Here is a 14,537-nt window from a genome sequence, read left to right as displayed (position 1 = left end):
CATTCGTTACTCATGACACGGGTGGCCATCTAGCCATCAACAAAACCTATGAGTTAGGAGAGTGGGTGGGCCAGAAGAGAAGAAAAAACTTGAATACTACATTGATCAAGGTTTGCCTTGGGAAGCTACTGGTGAGGAATTATGGATTTCAAAAGGACCATTATTCTCAAAGCATCTTTCTGGATAACGAAGCCTATTGACACTGATTTTAGCAGTCTTTTACCTGTTTCTGCTTATATGCTTATAAGCAGGACACCGCTTATATTACTGGAGAGTAGATGGATTAAACTCTTCCCTGTTAGAAGTATATATTCCTGAAGATCAGTAGCCAAAACTAGGTGGAAGTAGAGAAAGCCCTTGTTAGTCTCACTGACATTTTACTGACTTTGTAAGAAAACAAATACGCCTACTGGAAAAAATAAATAAAAATAAAATAAAAATAAAGTTACACTGTTCCAAGCAAACAGAACTTAGGACTTACGAACCACCATCTGCAGATTTCTCACCATTGTGAAGTTTCCTGAAATTTGATTCCTTAATCACTGCTCAGACAGCACGAAAGCACCGTACAATACAATCACCTCCTAAAGCACAGGCTCCTGTTCTCCTAAGGACATCTAAGTTATCTGGCTGACAGCTAGGGTTTGCCCAAAAGAGAGCACAAAGCCTGCACTGCAGAATGCGGTCTGGCATGTTGGCCTTCAGGGAACATAGGAAGCAAAGTAAAAATTAATGAATTGTCAGTCAACGACATACAGAGATGTCCTGGAGGGAAAGCCCCTAAGTGAAGGGCAAGGAAATAAATCCCACAGCACACCACCAATTCAGACCTCTGAGGGAAACAAGGCTACGTGCACAGTGCCAGGAACGTAACTAGAATCTTTCACAACTTCACCAGAGACTTACAAAACATGCTATGTTCTTACTCCCCCTTACTACACCACAAACCAGGGTTTTATCCTCGTTCCTTCATCCCTCGGTAGAACAGAAGACAACATTGCTGTATCCCGTTACCATAGGATATTGCCCTAGGACGGTCTCTAATTGCAACGTTTCCTATGAACAGCTTTTGCTGCTATCCTAATCCATCTGTGAGAAGTGTTCCCAGATAATCAGTGGCACTTTCTGATTTCTTCTTCATTCATGCTACAGAACGACTCTTGCTGGGTGTAGCTATGGCCAGCCTCCTGCTGCCTTTACTCCCTGTGCATTCCTCAAGCCCGTGCAAAGCAGAGAGAGGATGCTGCCTGCTCACAAGGAGACTATTTTTACAATAGTTCTGCAGCATCAAAAGCGAGCACACTCAGTACTGGGCAGGGGAGAACCAGGCTCATCAGTCTCCCAGCTCCCTCAGAGATCAATTCTAAACTGACCAGGGCTGCATTCGCCTCCCTGACGCAAGAAAATAACTCTTCAACATACACATCCACCACTTCACCTCGTGAGCAAAGAATTCACATGCTAGGAAGGAACAAAGCTACCTAAAAAACACAGCAATAGTAACAGCAAGTACTCTGCCACTGCAAGATGGTGGTGAGCAAAGAAAGTTTCTTGAATAAAATAAATGAAGGGGTCATATCCACAAGTAATATATGCGAAGTCTTTATTTCCAGTCCTTCCAATCCTTGTTGGATTTTACATACACATCAGCATCAAGGAGACACGCTTGGCTGCCACACAGCAAATATCCTGAAGTTCCTTTTCCTGGCACACAGAAAGGCTCAGCTCTGTCCCTGTCCCCTCTTGGAACTGCCATTTGATAATGACGAGTGACATCCCACACCTGGGAAGTGAATCTTGGTACCACAGAAGACGTATCTCTGACCACTACAAACAGTTTCAAGCATTGCATAGATAACATGACTGTCTCAAAGGTCTCACAAGGTGTGTCTGTGCAGCCTTTTAGTTTGAATTGACAGACGTGAACCTCCCAGAGTGCCAGTGCTGGATTCCTCCCTGATGAAACTAAACCAGAAGATGCACATCAGTGCACCTAGCATGGCCCGGCTGCTAACGCATGCTCAGTCTGAGTTGTTGCACCTAAAATAATAAACTTTAATTCTTTAATTGCAGATTTATTTAAAAATATATATTATTTTTTATTTTAATTATATGATCAAATAAAAATCAGTTGTAGAATAAAGATTTGTGTTTTGGAAGATGTCAGGATGATGAGCGCTCAGAAGAGCAAAAAATTCAGATAACCAATAAAATATTTTCCCTACTCCCAAGAGAACAAAACACAAGATTATTTCATTAACCAAAAAACAGGGAAGCAGGTTTACAGATGAATTAAAATATATCCCACTCCTGCAGACTTGAGAACCCAAGCCTAGCTTAATTAGAAGCAAAGTGAAATTGAGAGGTCTGAGCAGAGCTGCAGGAAATTAACCAAATGTGCTAACAAACCAAAAGCTGGAGTAACTGCAAATTCCTGAACTGACACAGCTCGAGGAGAGGGCACCAAATTTCAGGAGCACCCAGGGTACTGACGGCTCACACACACGAAGCCTGTATGCCTGGCCAGGGATGTTACGTGTTGGGTTTTCTCCATCACACATCCTGCAGGCATCAGCCTGGTCCCTGAACGTGGCCAGAGATGCCACCGAGGCCACACGCTTCCAGCAGCCCAGAAGATCACGTAACTACCCGGATGCTATCTGTAGATCAGAAAATAGGGTGGATGAGTACTGGGGGGACAAAGGGAAGTGAAGCAAAAGCTTACAAGAATTAATTATACAAAAATCCTACTTCATTTTGTATATATAAAGAAACTTCATTATTTTCCTTTCAGTGAGTGCCAGAGGCAATGAAAATTTTTAGTTAAACTCAAATGCCTGAAAAGCTGAATTTTTCAGTTGAAGAGCCATCTGGATGACCAGTCTCACTCTAAAACAGATGGTGTTACTGAAGAAAAAGTGATGGCAAACTTAACTCCTATTCTGGGCTACCACAGGCTTGCCTGCTTGCAGCGACTGCTTTATTAAATACCCAAAATGAAAAAAAAAAAAAAAGTTAGTAAACAGGGAGTAGTTAGCCACAGAGTTCCCGAAATTATTTTATGATGCAGATCAGCTTTTAGAAATTTACACAGAGGTTAAGATTTTTTGGCTGAAAATCCAAATGGTGATCCAGGCCACTTAATGGGCAACAGGAGCAGCTTTCTAGGGCAAAGTGACTTCTCTCATCTGCTTCACCTCCAGGCTACGACACATGGAAGAGAACAGGGGTCTGCTCAGTTAGACTACCCCTACACAGAGCTGGAGAGATGCTGAGGGACCCTCCTACGGCTCATGAGCAGGCTGGACTCAGGTCACGCCAACTCTCATATTACCAGAAAACTGCTAACACATGGGTCTTGGCCTAGTGCTGCTCAGGAGGGCTTACGAGCTGAAATTCAATCCCACGTAGACACAGCAGTGCTCCGCCTTCGTGGCGAGGCATGAGGAAAAGAACAGGACAGGTCATAGGAGGAAAGGTTCCTAAGACTGGCATACATGGTGGAAGGAGGGGCAGAACAGGAGGGAAAGGAGCCTCCAGGGCTCATGGCACAACCAGAAGCAACAGCAACTGAAAGAAAATACACCAGTTTTAAAGGCCAGATGCATCTCCTTGCTAAAAGAAAAAAAAAAAGGCAAAAGAAATCCTATCAAAACTACTGTACCATTCCAGATTTCAGAAAACTTGGTAGAACAAGTAGAAGACGTCGAGTATCTCTGAAAAGAAGCCCTTACTTTCCTTAGACCTGGCGTTTCAATGAAAGGAGGAAGCTCTCCTTAGCAGGCAAGCTTCACATCTGGACCCAAAGGCAGCAGACCAAGCATTTGGAAGAGGTGACGTGGTAAGAAGTCACTGTGCCAGCACGTGAGAGCCAAAAAATGACACCCACACTCACTGACAGAGATTGAGAAGGGTAAGAATTGTTTACGAAGAATAAAAGAAAAAGCAGGAGCGGGAAAGAAAATACAAGATACATTTTTGAGGGTACAACGTATATACACAAACGGCGTACGTTACAATATAGGGCAAAAGAAAACAAACCAAGTAGGGATAGAAAAATGGGAAATGAAGAGAGAGGAAAAGCAACACTTTTCAAATTCACACATACTCCACAAAATGATATTCCAGCCCTGGCATGCTTGCACTTAGCTGTGTCATATGCATCCACTCAAGCTATCCGCGCAACCTCTGCAATAAATCCTGAGCTGCAACATGCCACTCACGCACTCAGCTTTCACCCAGACACAGCTTCGGATTAGTCACTAGGGCAGATACTGTGTCCTGGCCACATGTAGCCTGAAGAAGGGAAGAGAAAGTGAAGGAAATTACTTTTTTTTCCAGATGTAAGATGCTGAATTCAGCCCCCCAAGAAAACCTTTGAGAAGAACTTGACTGAGTTCTGGGTCCTTGTTAACAGCCTCCACACTAGGTCAAAGGACTACTTGGCCTATTTTGGCCTTTTACCCATTGGATTTCATATATATTAAGAGAGACTGTTCTGCAGCATTACAAGAAATATATATAGTAATTGATCCCTTGGCATTTATGTCTTAGAAGTTTAGGGAACTTTCTGAGTTCTTGAAAAACACTCCATTTTGCTTCTTTCTAGTGCCTCTAGAAGGGTTATTATTACAAGACGTCGTGTTACGACTTTATCTAATCTGTGGCTCTTGAGGAACAGAAAGATTTTGTTACAGTCTCAGAGTGATAAGAGTACATTCACCACAGGACAAATATTACTGGGCCATTTCAACAGCAGAAGGCTACCTCTTACCTATAAGTTCTAAAAGCTTAGAGCTAGGAAGCAAAAAAGCAGACTTAGGGCTAGTTTATTACAACCACATTTTTAACCACACTTCGTAAATTGAGTATTTTTGCCATAAGAATGTCTGCTACAAACTGAGAAATTCATCCAGTCATTGTACACATCAGCAAATGTATGTATTACACGCATTAGCTTGTACAAGACCATTAATCACAGTACAGAGAAGTTATAAAGCCAAAAAAGTCAACATCCTGGTTTCTCCAAAAAGCCAAACACCACGGATGATGTTGACTAATTACAATAACGTGTTATTGAAGAAGGTTCATTAAAAGTAGTTCTGTCACTCTTTACTCCTAATATCCAGATTTAAGTGGTCTCACCACCAAACTGCCCCCACGTTGGAATTTCTTACTGGGAAAAAGGTTGTCATAAACACACCATCTGCAGGGAGGGCAAGGCAAATTACCTGCCTATTACTATGACTTTCTCTTAAGTAGAAAAATTCACTCATAACATGGTATCTATGAAGTAGTAAGAGAACTATTTGACTCTAAAACAACGTGGGGACAATTCCAGGATCTCTCCTAAGGAGGCACAACAGCTGGACAACGTGGTAATACAAACCATGCAACTACTGTCCTCTCTGCACAGGCCAAAAGAGATGCTCTTGGCAATTTTATTTCTTATTCAATTACCACTTCAGTCCTAAATAAATGAATCTACTCCTGGAAACTCAACAACAAATCCTTCACGTCCTTCACTATCACCAATGAGTTGGCATGAGCCCTAATAGAAACACAGCAGTGAGTTTTCCTGAGTATACTGAAGTTCATTCCTTCTTGCCCTCATTCAGCGTTGGTGTGCCTGAGACCCCTACCAGTTTCATAGCTTCCATACCTATGCTGCCATATCTTGAAGAAAAATAAGCTGCCCCCATAACCTCTGCTCAAAGGTTTCTTTCAGGATGCACAGTTTTTGCCCTTGACAACATGGCAGCTGCTTGCCATCTCTGGAACAAGGAACAGCCAGCAAGCTGCCAGCAAGAGAACACTGATTTAATTCACACTGGAATTTTACCAATTCTGTCTTGTCAGTAAATTTTAATAACCTGCCCTAATAAGCCCAAGATGTTAATCTACTAGAATGTACCTGTTTTTAACCTGCCAATATTTTTTTTGCATTGCAAGATCACCTAGAAGTCACACTATAAAGTAGTTTCCATTCTTCCAGCCCATTTCATTTCTTGCAAATAGAATAAGTGACAAGATCTGTCCAAAACAGGTTGCAATCTTAAAAATATATATATATATATATATATAATTTTTAAAGACTGTGAAGTTTTGCCTTTCGCTGACCTGAGGAAAGAGGAACAGTGTAGTATGAGGAGGAGGACACTTTCTTTCAACATGTTTCCAGGATGCTTTGGAAAACTGCCATGCATCAGCTACGCATAAATAGGTGTGCATGTACACACGCAGGTTCCCCAAAGTAAAAGCTCTGGTCAACAAAATAGCAGTAGGCAAACTGTAAGAATGCAAGAGTTTCTTTCACAACACTAAGAAGCCTTTTATCAGCTCTTTACCTTCCATCTCTCATCCTTCTAGCACCCTGTTCCCTCCAGCAATGCAGCATTTGCTATCAATCAATCCAAAAGGCAACAGCAACTTGAACAAGCAGAGCCTCTGACACTGACTGAGGAGAGGCACCACGTCCAGCAGAGTCCGCCAGCACAGCAAGTCAGCAGGACAGACAAGGAGACACACAGACAGTGAACAGGAGAAAACACAGGAGGAGGCACAGGAGGCAAGAGAACCCATCTTGCCTACAGCAATGCCTCTTTTCTGGTAGAAGCACAACAAACAGACCTCTGCATGACAGAGGGGCAGAAGTGACACACCAGACCTGAACACTTCCCTTATTACAGGCAAAAGGAGATTAACCAGTTCCTCCCCCCACCCAGAAAACCCTAAGTGAAGGTAAATGGAGAAAAGACAGAAAGAACGTCTCATGAAAAAAATGCTTCCTGGCAGCATCTAAATTCAAACTTGCTTTTGCGAATGACACCTCAGCCCCCAGCCTAGATTAAGGATTGCATACTTCTAAACAAACATGCGTTTGGCATCTGTTTCTCCTCTCTCTTCATTCAATTCTGAAATAACTGTAACGCCAGTACCCAGACCTTATAAACAGGCTTGACTACCTTCAGCCTCCACCTCTGCTCCTCAGCTCTGAATTTTCCATTACTTGTTAAAATACACTTCCAGAAATAGTCTGGCGAACAGAAGATATGAAGAGTAACTTCCAAATGGACACCTCTGCAGGGCAACAGCAGTAAGGACTGGAAAGAACAGCGTTCAGATCACCTTCTGGTTTTCAGACAATCAAAGGATTATAGGTTGCAATATGCTTTGATGATAACAAATAAGACTATTTTCAAAAGATAACTTTTCCTTCATAAAACTGTTTTGAAATATATTCTAGTCGCTGTTCAATATTATTACATTTATTAGAAAAGTATTAGTATTAGAAAATATATTGTAAACTGCTACATTTGTGGAGCACCAAGAAATACACTAATATAGTTTGGATGATACGTGAATTCAAAATACTTTATTTCTGAGAAAGTCAGCTTCTTTAGGGGAATATGGAGCATATATTTTTAATATGTTCCTTCAGGGGAACATGAAGCGTATAAAAATGCTATCAAACTACTCTGGCAGCAGAGCTGTCCTCTGCACATGACCAATTCAGTCAGTTGGCATTACTGCATTTCTCAGGCTTTCTGAAGTATCACAAATGGTGAGGCTTGCACACTTGATACTGCCGAAATGTGACCACTTACGTTGTCTCAAATGGTGGAATCGAGCGTGCTTCCAAGTGCCCATCCCAGCCACGTCCCAGTCCCAGCCCGAACCAAGACCCAAAGCCAGACCGCCCCTTCCCAAGACTCCTGTAGAAAGAAAACTGAGGAGCACAGATCAAAAAGACTCATGCCATTATCCAAACAGGACACAATTCCAGTTTATGACATTCAGGGTCAGGGTCACTGCAGCCAATGACTCCTCTTTGGGTAAAGACCTAACGGGCAGCTGGGGGTGTGGGGACAGATGACCCGCACTGCTCCGATCACACGTATGCCAAACAGATCAATATCACAAAATACAGCACCTCTTTCTTTTTCCTTTTATGCTGTCTTACCTAAGGGGTTTTATTGCCACAGCCCTTCAGTGTAGGCAGTCAAGCTTTGTGCCTGACACCAGCGAAAGCCCCTGCTACTCCTGCCTGCAGTCGTGCCGGCTGGAGCTCAGCCTGCAGCTCACGTTCAGGAGGGAGGGCAGGGAGAAGGCTCTGGCTCGTCCATGGCCCTCAGTCCAGCTCTGCGGTCTGAGCCTGTGGGATTTCTCCTCTCAGCCAGCAGGCTAGCGTAGGCAAAGCTCACCACAGGCATTAAGCTCACGAAGAAATGCGTCGCAGTTTAAAAATGCTGTGTTAAAAAATTGTGTGTAGCTGATGCCTGGACTCTTCTCCATTTTCTCTCTACGCCTCAGCTCGTGGTTTTCAGCCCAGGTGAGCATTTTAAGTATAAGCTTTCAGAGTCAGAAAATAATCACCAGATAAAATAAAGAACTCTGTTACCGATCAGAGAACTAAAACATGTTTATTTCAGTAATGTCAGACTACTGCTTCATCTACTACAAGTCAGCCTAGTGCTGGGAAAATACCGATACAGTAAAAACTGCGCACCTCCATTCCAGCCAAATATATAGATATCACTCACAGTCTGATACATGTTATCACCACAGCCATTTGATTGTGGTTATCTCGGAATATTTATGGTAGCCTCGAGAATGCAGGAAGTTCTTTAAAAAAAATCACACAATTTGGATCAGTAACAAAAAATGAAAACATTTTGAAAGAATGACAAAGCACAGGGGAAAAGAACTATTGTGCAGCCAATGGTTTCAAAACCAAACACCCACTCATAACTGGCAACGTTTAGGTTGTAAAGAACAAAAATGCCTGCCCACAAATGACACGTGAACTAAAGGCTGAAACGTGAGACACGGGGAGAAAAGAGAAAAATGCTTACCTATCGATAGAAAAAGAAGCAATGGATCTAATGAGGGATGCCACTGCTCCGACTTTTGCAGCTTCCACAGCTCCCTGCGATCTGTACCGCACAGTTTCACCATAACTGACGAAAGGCTGGTTGTAGACAACAATCTTCCCCTTGGCCTCTTGAGCTCTTCTGTGCAGTTCATCAAAAGAGGCTACCACTATAACTTCCGCTGTAATTCCTGAAAGAAAGTATTCCAGTGGTTTTACACTGCTTTCCTATAACTCTCCTAAAAAACATGGGTTGTACAGAATACAAGAAATCTGAACCAAATTCTTAGTGGAAAAGGAAGACAACGTAAAAAGCTTCATTGGGGATTGGTACTGAATAGCTGTAGCAGCACCCTGAACCAAGCACACGCGGTTCTCTAAGTGCCATCTATCAGGTTGGTGTTAAAACATATCTTGAAGGGCAAGAGGGATACACGGGGGGAACTCTGTTCTCGAAATGTGCTTTAATGCCTCACAGCAATCATTTACAGTACAAAAACATTTGCAAAAGCTGCCTATGGGATTAATAAAAAAGATAGCAATCTTTTCATGGAATTGTTTTGATATGTTGCTAAACAACTTAGCTTAACATCAGACAAATGAAAGCACATATTTTTAGGCTGAAACACTTAGAAAATGATTAAGTCCACAAATGAAATGAAATTAAGGCTCTACAGTTTCAAAAAAATGTTGCAGTATGCTTATATGTATCAAAAAATCTTTGTATTTCATTCAGAAGAATATCACAATTCTACTGCAACTCCTTTGGGGAATTTTCCCAGGAACCTCTCTTTCCCAGCTACGACACAGGAACACAGCAGGTACATATGGAAAACTCTTCACACATGGTTAGATCCCACCCAGCTGGTTGTTTGTAATAGCTGGAATAGTTTTAAATTGCTACATTATCCTGCTTGAAAAAAAAAAAAAAAGGAATTTACACATAACTAGCTTTTCCCAAGGCCAGAGAATGCTTCTAACTTTTCAGGACATGAATTAAACAGCTATATTTCACGCCATTTAAGAAGCAGTTCATTAAAATTACCACTATGCTTAAAATCCAATTTTATTGACTGATTACAGAGATAAGTCGGAACTCCTGAACCATGTAGGCTAGGACTTCTCTTCTAAATATAGAACTAGTAATGGATGCCTGAAATTTTAGTGCTGTACATCTCACCTAGAAGTCACAAAATACGTCAGCGAAAACTTAAACTAGTAACAAAGGTCTAGTAAGGATTTGTCGAAGAAGTCAAACTATCAGGTTTTAAAAAGAAAATGTTCCTCCTTTAAATTCCTTTTTTTTGGTATAAGATTTGCAGAGTTTTTCAGTCTTGCATTTAGCACTGTGATATATGAAAAGAACTGTCAGAAAAAAAATGGGAAGATCACCTCTCCCAGCATCTGTGTATCCGGCTCATGGTTTCTTTAAGATCAAACTATAGAATACTTCAAAACCTTAAAGAAACTGTTTCATACAAAAAGTCTGGTTTCTTAAGAGTGCACCACTAAGAGGGCATGAGACATCTACTGCTACAAGAAAGGCCAGTGGATTTTAGCTACAGAACTAAGCTAGTGTGAGAGGTGTAAAAATTGTAAGTGAATAACTATTCAGATTCTCAGCTTTACAAAAAGAGGCGCAGAAAGCCAAACCAAGACTCACCTTCAAACCTCAGTTCAAACCTCAGACTCCAGCTGACTAATGAACTAGAGGTTCAACCACCTACCTAAGGAGCATCCCAGTGACAGGATCATTCTGCGCGTGGAACCGTGCCACTGGAAATAAAGCCAGGTAGCTGCAAAATTTCATTTTCCACAAGACAAGTCAAGGTCTCAGTAGGCTGATGCTGCAATCCGTATTTCACAGCAGCTCTCATAACAGATGAGAGTCGCTCAGCCCAACGCTCCTGTTGGGTTGTGCAGCACACGCTGGAGGGGCAGACGTTGTGTTACTGACTGCTCGTCAAGGGAAGCAAGGAGTGTAACTGTTCTTGGCAGTGCTTTGCTGCATTAATGAACAAACACCCACTCTGGATGGTTTTTAAAGAATGCCACAGACAGCTAGCAACTATCTATAATCCCTACGAAATGTCAGAGACCGGTTCGTTTACGGCCCTCCCTAGAAGGCAGGCATTAGGAATTCATGCAGGGAGCCTTATGGGAGCTAAAGCTATGGAAAAGAGTGCAGAGCTGCAAACTCCAGCCCAGGATCTCTCTACTTCTCAGTGTTCTTAAAGCAGCTATATAAAGGTATCCTTTGACAAAGCAGAACAAAGGTTCTCTCTGCAAGTTTAACTTAAATGGCAGCATGCTATACATAAAGCATCAATTACGGTGCTTTCCATAACAAAACAGAAGTTCACTCTTGTGTAACTCCTGACTAATTCAATGTCTCATTTGCATTTTGGTCCCATTTTATACCATTTCAGTCTCATCTATTAAAGCGACACGAACAATGTTTGTTTTAAATAAATACGTGAACACACACAAACCACCCTAAGACCTCCAGTGCAAAGGCAGAAACGAAAGAAAAAGCCCAGCAGTTTCTCTCAAAGGAGAGTGAGTTATTGCTTTTTAAAAAGAGAAATGCCTCACCTTACTGAGCCTTTAACCTAACTAACCAAACTTTTCTCCTGGCATCGCCCACCAATTCAGTGCCTCAGGGCTCTGCTTCCCATGTCCAACGCTGTTCTATTTCTTTCTTACTCTTATCAGTACCTGACCCAGAGCTTGGCTGCGTGCTATTGAACAGAAGTGTTCAGAAAATCCATGTAAGGAGGGAGCTGAACTGCCTGTTTACTTATACAGAGATTATAACTTGCACTGTCCAGGAGATTAATAACATTTGGTGAATTAGCTAAGCAAAGGGCCCGAAGCCTAGAGGACAGAATTATGAACATGGCTTGGCTGACTGTATGAAGCTGAAGACTGTTTAGTTGTTCTCGCCACGTCAAACAGTATGCGTGTTGTTGGGTTGGGCCAGGGAGACGAAGAATCCAGGCAGTACTGTGGCTTTCCTCCCGTTTCTTGCATTAAACAGTGAACCACACCGTGCTGTTTCTTATTAAGGTACAGAAAAATTCTCATTAAGGTACAGAAAAAGTGTTAATGGTGGGAACAAGCAGGCAACTGAGCAGAATTGCAGCCCTGGACTTCAGTAGGGCCGACTTTGGCCTTTTCAAGCATTTGCTAGGGGAAATCCCATGGGACAAGGTACTTGAAGGAAAAGGGGACCAAGACAGCTGGTCGGTGTTCAAGGACTGCTTCTTCCGAGCTCAAGAACAGAGCATCCCAAGAGGCAGGAAGCCAGGAAAGAGAGCCAGGAGACCTGCATGGTTAAACAGAGAATTGCCGGGCAAACTCAAGTGGCAGAGGAGAGTCTACAGATCATGGAAGGAGGGGCTGGCCACTTGGGAGGAATATATGGCTGCTGTCAGAGGATGCAGGGAGGCAACTAGGAAAGCTAAGGCCTCCTTAGAATTACACTTTACAAGAGGGGTCAGGGACAACAGAAAAATCAAATACACTGCGGATAAAACTAACACTAGAGGCAATGTAGGCCCACTAATGAATGAGGTGGGTGCCCTGGTGACAGAAGATAAAGAGAAGGCAGAGTTACTGAATGCCTTCTTTGTCTCTGTCTGTAATGCCAGAGGCTCTCCTGAGGAGCCCCATACCCCTGAGGCCCCAGAAGAAGTCGGAATAAAGGAGGAGTTTGCCTTAGTTGATGAGGGCTGTGTTAAGGACCAGTTAACCAAGCTGGACATCCACAAGTCCATGGGTCCTGATGGGATGCATCCGTGGGTGCTGAGGGAGCTGGCGGAAGTCATTGCTAGGCCACTCTCCACCATCTTTGGTAAGTCATGGGCATCAGGAGAGGTGCCTGAGGACTGGAAGAAAGCAAATGTCACTACGGTCTTCAAAAAGGGCAAGAAAGAGGACACGGGTAACTATAGACCGGTCAGCCTCACCTCCATCCCTGGTGAGGTGATGGAACAACTTATCCTTGGCATTGTTTCTAGACATATCAAGGACAGAAGGGTCATTAGGGGCAGTCAACATGGCTTCACCAAGGGGAAGTCGTGCTTGACCAACCTGATAGCCTTTTATGAGGATATAACCGGGTGGATAGATGACGGCAAGGCAGTGGACGTGGTGTATCTTGATTTCGGTGAAGCCTTTGACACCGTTTCCTAAAGCATCCTTGCAGCTAAACTGAGGAAGTACGGTCTGGATGCCATGAAGACCTAGACTTCGGTCTATTTTCTAAAGAAAACAGAAGTAAACCTACTCTGCAGCAGCACTCAATGTCCATGGTAGTTATGTTCATCATATTAAATGTCTAGGAGAAGGTTTTCTTGGACTCCTGAGAAGAGCAAAGGTTTATGCAGGTTATCACTTAGCAAGGGGGCCTAAGCCAAAAGCTTTCCAATGGAATGGCTTCCAACGAAGAATGAACTTGCATGTGCAATTCTGTAATTGTAAGCTACGAACAAGAGCCAGTACCTGTCACAATTTTATGTATTTTTAAGGGCATGTTGCTTTGCAGCTTTCTCTGGGAAGCTCAGCTTTCTCCAGAAGTCCCACACAACTCAACAAGATTTTCAGAAAAACTAACCCAAATTCTGTGTTCACAGTGATCTCATCAACGTAAGGCTTGGTGTCAAGGTGAAGTAAATGAAAGATTCACATCACCACATTTTCTCCTCCCTCAAAAACTGTCAGCATCTACTGAAAATTTAAGATACTCTTAGCATCTAGGAACATCTTTGTTCTATCAACACATATCAATGTGTTGAAAACAATCATAAAATGAAGAGCAAATATTTTAAGGGAAACTGTGAAACAAAGAGGAGGGCTTTTATCAGGAAGAAAGATTTTGTAAAATCTGAATATACTTTTGGAAAATGTGACCTCACCTACTCCGTGGAACAGCAAAGAGAATTACTTCATGAAACTAAAATTACATAGGAGAGTTATCCAAAAGGATATGAGGCTATGCAGCTCTGATGCACGGCACAGAGACTAAATATACTACTCAGTTCTTCAAGAAGAACACGGAGAAAAATAAACACTACATAATAGTTACATTTTCAACAACTGTGAGTTACATTTCCAGCAAGTACTGGATCTCATTACAGCAGTTTGGTTTCAATAACGTGTAGCTTACTGTGTGGCAGTTAATCCCAGCAGCCAGGGGGCTGGATCCGACCCCCAGCACGACGCCGTGGAAGCCAGCCGAGCAGGGCAGTAGATGCAGGGAGGGCTGTACGGTAGCACTGCAGCATCTGCTGCTCCCAGGAGCAGCCCTGAACGGTACACGGGCATGCCACACAACCTGTGGGGAGTCTGGATCCTGTTCCTGGATGCCTCACACTACTGGTGTATGATTTTCCAAATGCACAGGAAACACATGGGAGGGAAGGTGGCAGCACCCCGCTGTGCGCGCGTTTCCATGTGCACTCGGAAAATCACACACCATTAGTGCGAGGCAGAAGCTTCAGCCTGGGCTTCCTGGCTTTGAGATAATCACCCTAAATTCTGCAACCCTGAAAAGGGTCAAGACCTGAAAATCCAATTTTCTGCTGCTGCTGGTCTATATAGTTCATTTGAATATTCATTATAGCAGCGACTGGAAGCCACGTCCTTCCCAGACAGCACGCTC

General features: G+C 42.9%; 1 protein-coding gene across 8 annotated transcripts in view; it reads right to left on the bottom strand.

Moving 5' to 3' along the window:
• CPQ (carboxypeptidase Q) overlaps positions 1-14,537 on the bottom strand; it is a 192,050-nt gene that overhangs the window by 150,256 nt on the left and 27,257 nt on the right. For all 8 annotated transcript variants that reach the window (XM_035546181.2, XM_035546183.2, XM_035546184.2 and 5 more), the window contains exon 3: positions 8,856-9,063. In XM_035546181.2, coding sequence (XP_035402074.1) covers positions 8,856-9,063 — 208 coding nt within the window. The remainder of the gene's footprint in view (positions 1-8,855; positions 9,064-14,537) is intronic.

Source organism: Cygnus atratus, chromosome 2 (assembly GCF_013377495.2).
Source record: "Cygnus atratus isolate AKBS03 ecotype Queensland, Australia chromosome 2, CAtr_DNAZoo_HiC_assembly, whole genome shotgun sequence".
NCBI lineage: Eukaryota > Metazoa > Chordata > Aves > Anseriformes > Anatidae > Cygnus > Cygnus atratus.
This window is presented reverse-complemented; position numbering and strand designations above follow the sequence as displayed.